The sequence below is a fragment of the Cryptotermes secundus genome, unplaced genomic scaffold (genome assembly GCF_002891405.2).
Source record: "Cryptotermes secundus unplaced genomic scaffold, Csec_1.0 scaffold2243, whole genome shotgun sequence".
Taxonomy (NCBI): domain Eukaryota; kingdom Metazoa; phylum Arthropoda; class Insecta; order Blattodea; family Kalotermitidae; genus Cryptotermes; species Cryptotermes secundus.
Window position 1 is genome coordinate 1 of NW_019732871.1, and position 7,956 is coordinate 7,956.

At 39.9% G+C, this 7,956-nt stretch overlaps 2 protein-coding genes across 4 annotated transcripts in view; one reads left to right on the top strand and one right to left on the bottom strand.

Annotated features, from left to right (window-relative positions):
- Positions 1-1,473: 1,473 nt before the first annotated feature.
- LOC117282583 lies at positions 1,474-5,157 on the bottom strand. Of its 2 annotated transcripts, none has more exons than XM_033752819.1 (3): positions 4,808-5,157; positions 4,023-4,178; positions 1,474-1,898 (listed from the first exon to the last, which is right to left on the bottom strand). In XM_033752819.1, exons 1-3 carry the CDS (start codon positions 4,808-4,810, stop codon positions 1,641-1,643), a joined length of 417 nt encoding a protein of 138 aa, XP_033608710.1. In that variant the 5' UTR covers positions 4,811-5,157; the 3' UTR covers positions 1,474-1,640. The 2 variants fall into 2 exon arrangements, with proteins under 2 accessions (XP_033608710.1, XP_033608709.1); XM_033752818.1 differs by having other exon boundaries at positions 4,011-4,178; positions 4,808-5,128.
- Positions 5,158-6,057: 900 nt separating this feature from the next.
- Positions 6,058-7,956, top strand: part of LOC111867815 (malignant T-cell-amplified sequence 1 homolog) — a 24,790-nt gene continuing 22,891 nt past the window's right edge. For both annotated transcript variants that reach the window (XR_002843397.2, XM_023857992.1), the window contains exon 1: positions 6,058-6,189. Coding sequence is in view for 1 of the 2 variants with exons in the window: in XM_023857992.1 (XP_023713760.1) it covers positions 6,179-6,189 (11 nt within the window). In the remaining variant the exon portion in view is untranslated. The remainder of the gene's footprint in view (positions 6,190-7,956) is intronic.

Consider the following 7,956-nt stretch of genomic DNA (forward strand, 5'->3'; position numbering starts at 1 on the left):
ACTGACTGCTCAAGTTTGCTGGACCTGAGCTTGATGCGGTAGTCACCATGAAGGGTACTGTTATCTGGGATGTGACAAGTTTCCCAAGCAACCAGCATGAAGCAAGCAGCAGCATCAAGCAGCTCTGCTTACTGCAGGTTGCATGGTTTGGCCTTCGACCATGAAGATGGAGGCATAAGTTTGTCCCTAACTTTGGACAACTTTTGTTAGACTACATGCCATCAAATCCCAGAAGAGAAGAGATGTATGAGAACCTCAAATTCAAATGTACACTCTTCCAGTTGTTTACCATTCAGTGCATTATTTTTGTCTAAATACACATATTGTGGCAAGTAGATTTGTTGCTAGACAGTGACCATGAAACAAACAACTACACAAACAGCAACCGATACGTAACGGATCCACAAAATGTGTGTTTCCACAGCAACAAGAGAACATATAAATAATGGAAGACATATTCACCATGCAGTCTGTGTCGAGATGTTATAACCAGGACAAGTTAGCAGTTGCAGTCGGTCAGACAATCACTGCAGTTCATTCATTGTAAGCTGTTGGTGTTAGAAGCTGGTAGCTGATGGCGGGGACAGTTCAGGAACACAGATGAAGGGAAACGTCTGCCATTGGAAGCCGCTATCAAGCAACGGCAGTGAAAAAGTGACTGTGAACACTTGTGTGTGTGTGTGTGTGTAACAGTGACTTGTAAAGTATAGTCACATGATGTATCAAAGAGTCCACTAAATCCAATTACCAATCAAAACCTTGGTCTATGGTCACTCAACCACATGACAGTATATTCTTATTATCTTTCTTAATGTTGAAAACGTTATTATGCGAGGGTGCATACAGATAAAGCTGTGACAATGAGCTAACACTTGTGCAACCTCTCGCGTAAGCGCTGATGACTTAAGACCCATGGCATATATTACATTAACAGTTATGTGTAAATGAGAGTATAAAGATTGATTTAAATATGATGTTTATTGTAATCCCAAAATAAAATTATACATTGGTCAAACAATTACCCAAAACATGTATTAATAACATGGTGATGTTCATTAATAGCCCTTTTTTGTTTGCTTAATTAATCGTATATTCCATTTGACCATAATGATGTCTATGTTTTAGGATGTGTTGCTAATGCCAATACTTCACTATCGTTTTTTTATACCTCTTACACATTCTCTGTACCTATTGTTTAGTCACTGTCTTTCTAACAGAAAATAACAAGAAATCTGTCATGATAACCAGTCACCTGACAGCAGGTACAGAAGCAAATCTAACAGTGTCAGGTATAATAAATTTACTTCAAAGGGCAACAGGCAACACTATGTTATTACATGAATACATAATACATCTAAAATACGAAAAAAAAAAAAATTAAACATTTATATATATCCTGGGACTCCTATGATGTAGCATCACAGAACTGCTTAGTGGATTGGATAGACAAGGAATATGCACAAGATTCTTCTATCTATGAAATTTATCTCAGATATTCTTCAGTTTACACAGTATTTAATTTCATCTATATTAGATCTGCTTAAAAGAAACTGGGAGCGGTTCATCTCAAGCAACATTCAACAAACTACAGTTGCCTAGGAAATCCTTGAAAATCTAGTTAACAGCACAGTAGAATTGTTTCATGAAAACAGACAGAGATGGAAATCATACAGACAACCAGTACTTCTGCACTTTTGTGTCATCTGCCTAACAGTGCACTTACAGCTCACCTCAGGTTCAGCCTTTACTTCTGGAAATGTTATTGCAACAGGATCCCCTTCCTCCTCTGCATCTGAGTCTGCCTTAGCTTTTACCTTCATGGCCTGATCTGCATCATGAGATGTTGGGTATGTCTCACCATATGGGCCCACTAAAACGTTCTCTGAATTTGTATAGTCCTATAAAAACCATGACATCTTTCTCAGAAATGGACGTACAACACCATACATTAAACCTGTATTGTACAGATGCTCTTCTCTACAGATATCAAGATCATTAGAAAGTATTTGGTAAATAGCTCAGTGACCTGCCTGAGAAACTTGCGGTCACTGAGGCAGTACAGAAAATATCTGCTTTTTATGTTATCTAAAAGCTGCTAAATGAGGAGCTTCATAACACGTAATCTTTGCCAAACATAATTAAAATGATAAGTCAAAACGCATGAGATGAGCAGCTCATATGGCAGGCATGGGGGAGAAGATGAATGCATATAGGATTCTGGTGAGAAAGCCTGAAAGACAGACACCACAAGGAAGACCTAGGCATAGGTGGGAGGATAATATTAAAATGGATCTTCAGAGACATAGGATGGGGTGGTGTAGACTGAACTGATATGCCTCAGGATATTGTACCGTGTTTCGTTACTGAAGACGCTGTAGAGATCGTTAATTGGTTTATTCAACAATCTACAAGAAACGGCTACAATTAATTATAACACAGTTGCGGGTTTCTACACTTTACAAACCCTACAACCAAAGTCTTCACGTACTAATAACGCGGGAGCTATACAAATCTCCCTGAATTACACACTCCAATTATAACTGTACTACAGCACTCACTAAGTCTCGAAAGCACACAATAAGTCTTCTGCTCGCGGACTTCTTAGTTATCGCACAATCGCAGGCTGCTACCTTGAGAACTGTTGATAACACACTGACTCTCCCTTGCTGGTCAGCCGGCTTTTATTCCGTTCGCTGTTGCTAGGGTCGCCCGCCACGTCACTACTGTGATGTGGCATATAGCCTAGCAATGCTGTTACACCTTGGTGACGTCACCGCAGTTGACTCGCGTTGCATAGCTACAAGGTTGCGGGGACTCGGCTAACAACAGCTCGGCTCGACTCACTTCGGCTCCGCTCAGCACGTCCCCGAGGGGAGAGTGGCGGAGTGATGACTCGCCTATTACGAGAGCGCTAGGTTACCGCCACGTGCCGCTGGGGAGGTAGAGGTCCTCTGTTGCGCAACACGTCACAATATGGACCAGTGATGAGTTCTTGCGAACATGGTGACGAACTTTCAGGTTCCATACAATGTTGGGAAATTCTTCAATGGCCAAGCGACTGGTGGCTTCTCAAGGACTCAGCTCCATGGAGTTAGTTATGGTACCTAAGGGATCATTACTGTGATCACGCATGTTCATTATGGCTCTGTATCCTAAGGCAAACAGAGTACAAACCCAAAATATTTCTTTAAATATCTACCTTAATAGCACCTTCCCTTCTGCTCTCAGGCCTCCCAAGTGGACTGCTCCTCTCAGGTTTCCTGTCCAAAACTTTGTAAGCATTTCTCACTCTTGCATATGTGCTACAGGACTTACCCATATCACCCTCCTACATAATATACCAAAGTGTTACAATGTCTACAATGAAGCATAAGAAGTTCTCAAGATGGATGATGAAAACAAACAGAAGCATGTCATATTTCGTTCCTTTGACCACGAGAACTGACATACGACAAGAAAATGTTTGTCTTTTCACACAAGCACAAAACACACAGAATGCTTTCTCTCACAGCAGGAAATGTTTTTTCAGCGCTGTGGAGTAAAATTCTTGGCAGTCTTGTTGCAAGAGAATGCAGAATCTTTCATAACCCTGAAACTTTTTTACCACATGACATTTTGTGTGGTTCACTGGAATTAGCTGACAAGAGTCCTTTGGTTCTAAGTGTATCAGCGCCTAACTGTGAACAGTTCCATAACTCCGTATGGATTTTTGCTACCAGACAATTTCTCTGAAACACTGTTCAGTTTACACAATAATTAATTTCATCTACATTACAACTGCTTAAAAGGAAACGGAAGTGGCACATCACAAGCAATATTCGACTAACTACAACTGTCCAGAGACACTTCAGAAACAGGTCTTCAAAGGCTAGCTGGCAGCACAGTGGAGTTTTTTCATGTCTACAGAAAAGACAAGACAGCCAGACAGATGGAGATGAGACAGACAACTGGCATTTCTACACATTTGTGATATGTGCCTAACAGTGGACATACAGAGACATACAGCTCACCTCAGGTTCAACCTTTATTTCCTGAATTGTTATTTGCAGAGGATCTGCTTCCTCTTGTGACTCAGAGACTTGCTCAACTTTTATATTCATGGCCTGGTTTGCATGACGACTTGCTGGGTACATCTCACCATATGGACCCACTAGAACATTCTCTGAATTGGTACAGTTCTGTAAAACCATCACACCTTTTATTAGTTATGGCTGTACAACACCATACATGAAACAATATATGCGCTCTTTGCTGTAGCTGTTTTTCATTACATCTACTCCATAACAGCTGCTCTGTACAGATTTCCTTTTTACAGACTTCAAAAACCTTGCAAAGTATTAAGTTAATAATGTAGGGACCATCAAAAGAAAATTGTGGTCCCTGTGGAAGTACAGAAGATATCTGCTCTTTATGGTACCTAAAAGCACATTACTGTGTTCACATATGCCCATCATGACTATGCATCCTGACATAAACAAACCAAGTCCAAACACCTCAAAATTATATCTTTAAAACCCATGTGCACAAATTTCTCCCAAGTGGTACATTCTTTCAGGTTTTCTTTCTAAATCTTTGTACACACTTCTCATTCTAACATGTGTGCTATACAACCTACCCATAGCGCTCTCCTTGAATTGAACCCTGTCCTACATAATATACCAAATTGTTATAATATGAAGAAGCATGTAAACTCCCTAGAGGGGTTATGGAAACTAAGCTTGGCATAAAATATGTAGTTTCTTGCACTATGAGAACTGACAGATGACAATAAAATTTTTGTCTGTGCACACAAGGACAAAACACTCACCATGATTTCTCTCACAGCACGATATATTTATTCAGCTCTTTGTAGCAGAATTCTTGGCATGCCTGTTGCAAGAGAATGCAGAACCTTTCACAACTTCGAAACTTTTTTTCTTATCACACACGATGTTTTGTTGGTTGCAAATTAATTGATTTACAAGAATACTAGTGATGTAGGACCATATTTCTATCAAGTGTACCAGCACCTAGCTGCAAATATTTGTTCAAGTCTGTAAGGAAACATGCTAATGATTGTGTACAAACAGATTTTGATGTGAATTTCTTTGGTCTCACAGCAGACTATGAAGCTTCGCGTTTTATTATGCATTGTGAAGTCTGGCAGATTGTTCCTCAAGTTTCAAAGTTAACTGGTTCACCCGTGTTGGGTACACCACTTGCTTCCAAATAACTGGAAGCAGCCTACAAGACTGAACGGAGTTACACTCCAAGAACACACTACAGATTTATACTTGCAGACACGTGGCGTAGTTTGTTGAGAAGCTATGCTTCTAGCGGGAAGGGCCCGGGTTCAAGGCCCACTGGTGTCATTCTATTTTTTTTTAATTGACCTAATCCTTCTTACCGCACTATGGCCCAGGGATCGACTCAGCCTGTAATAGAAATGAGTACCAGGAATTATTTAAATAATTTTCCTGGGGAGTAAAGAGCGGCCTGCGCATAAGGCTGACCTTACCGCCATCTTTCAGCCGATTGTCTAGATAATGTGGGACTCTCAATGCCTCACAACCCCATGGGCGACAGGCGACAAAGGGCTATGTAAACAGTAAAAATCTGCATAATGCTATAAACATGCTCAGAAAGGGCAATGAGGTATTTACAAAAATCACAAGTTGAACTTGCAACAGTGAAATAATAACACGAATCCTAACGGTGTTCGTTTCTAACCATCTGTCAAAAATATTCAGAAGTTGAATTTCTTTCGAATGATTGTAATGATTCCCGGAAGAGTGCACGAAACTTTCCCGCCTACAATCAAAACGGAATACAGAGTGACACTTTAATAAACAATAATGATCAATTGTGAGGATTGTGATCAATGAGCGTTTTCCATTGTTACCGACGCTCCAAGAGATTGTAGTACCATAGTCCACCGATAGAGTGTTGCACAGTATGATGTTGCGTGTTCTAAATTTCTAACCCTTGCCGGTCCTTGCACTGACGTGATGGACTTTGTTGGCCAGCCTGCCACCGTAAGGTGGAGAACGGAGAGGTGATCATTGTTGCCAACAGAATGCGAAAGGCTGATCGTTGTAGTACTTTGTAATTAAAGTGTACATAGCGTATTTACTGTAGAATTATTCCGGCTAATGTTCTGTAATTTAGAAAGTCTTGTAGATGAACTGAAATATTAGAAATGTTTAAAAAGTAAGGGAATTTCTATGTTAATAACCGTACATATTAACTTTACAGTGCAAGATCATACCTATAATCTATTTAATAAATTAATGTTCATTTGTATTAATTAGTATTTTCAACCGTCTTATAGTGGAATGTCTGAAGTTTTGTGATGATGGCAGTTGTTTCATTGCATCATTCNTCATTTGTTTTAGTGCATCATTCTGTTCCCTTATTTTTCACTGCTTACCTGTTTTGATCAGTACGTTTGAGAGATATTGATGCACTGCTACTTTTAGGCTGACTACAGTGTTGCGTTGTTGGTGTTTCGCTGTTAGAAATATGTTTTCCACACCATGGTGGAGGCTGTTCCTTCTTGGGCTTCGAGTGTAGTATTGCTCTTGGTGTTCAGCTGTTAGAAATATGTTTTCCACACCATAATGGACACCGGTGTACCATTTTTCATGGGCTGAGAGTAGTTCCTTTTGGCATCTGTTCACTGGAACTGTACCTGTTTTATGGTTGTGTGAAAATTAGCTGACAGTGGTGTCTATAGCTCTGAAGTGGGGTAATCTCCATTCTTGGTCCTCAGTGCTGTGCAGGCGTGTTGTCAATGTGATGTATGTTGCTGGTAAATGGAGGTAATCACTGCTCTTTTGTGCTGTGCAGATGTGTTGGAGTGTGATGTGTGAGTTGAGACTGTCTCAATTCAGTAGTCATGCACACCACACTACCAACACATCTGAGCAACACCTAAAAACAAGAACAGTTACAATGAAAGAGGAACAACAATGAGAAAGTAATGTGTCAGGAGACCATGAATAATAGTACATCATAGTGCTCATCAAGTTAATGGAAAACATATTCTGAGAGCTGAACACCAACAATAAATACTGCACTGTGAGCCTTCGAGCAGCACAGTGTCCATCAATTTACAGAAAACACATTTTTATCAATCTGACATTTTATACCTTTAATGTCTATAAACTATTAATTTTTTATTAGTGATTCACTTCACAAAACATGAATGCAATGTTCACCACACACATAATATATTTGTTAATGGAGTTATACAGACTGAAACGTGTCATGTAAACTGTGAGAAAGAAACAAGTGGAATGATGCAGCGAGACATCAGCCACACTGTAATCACAGAATTCCACAGGCCATATAAGATGGAAAACACCAAGTGATAATTAAATGCAACAGGATGCCAAAATACAAGATTCACGGATATAAGTTTGTTAATGTTCCACACCAGTAGTTAGAATGGATGTATATACTTGCCATTTTGTTTTCATGCCTTGTGACCAGCTTTCAGGGTTTAGTCACTTATTCTGAAGCTGTTCAAACGTTTTGGCTACTTTATTGTCACAAATGTGAGGGGGAATTAGGCAGACGGAGCAGGTGAACCAATAGAGAGGTCTTGCAATGAGCATAATGGTAGTGGTATAAAGCAGGTTCTATCCAATGGTAAGGGGTCAGGAGGGTGGAGAGAATAGAAATGGAGCCAGTTTTTATTCCATTTTTATCCATCTACACGGGTGAAGCTGAGGGGGTGTTTGACAATTTGGGTATGGAAATGGCAGTATGGATTTTTGCAAGGATTTCAGATTGTGAATTTTGATGCTGAATTTCACCTCACAGGAGTGTTTCACTACCATAAATATTGGTTTTCTAGACTGGAGTGTTTGATGTCTCATGTATTCTGATATTCTGCTGGATGTGTGATGCCCATTTGGACTGATGTACACCCTTCCACAGGTTGCAAGGGATATTGTTAGGTTTTTGGGTTGA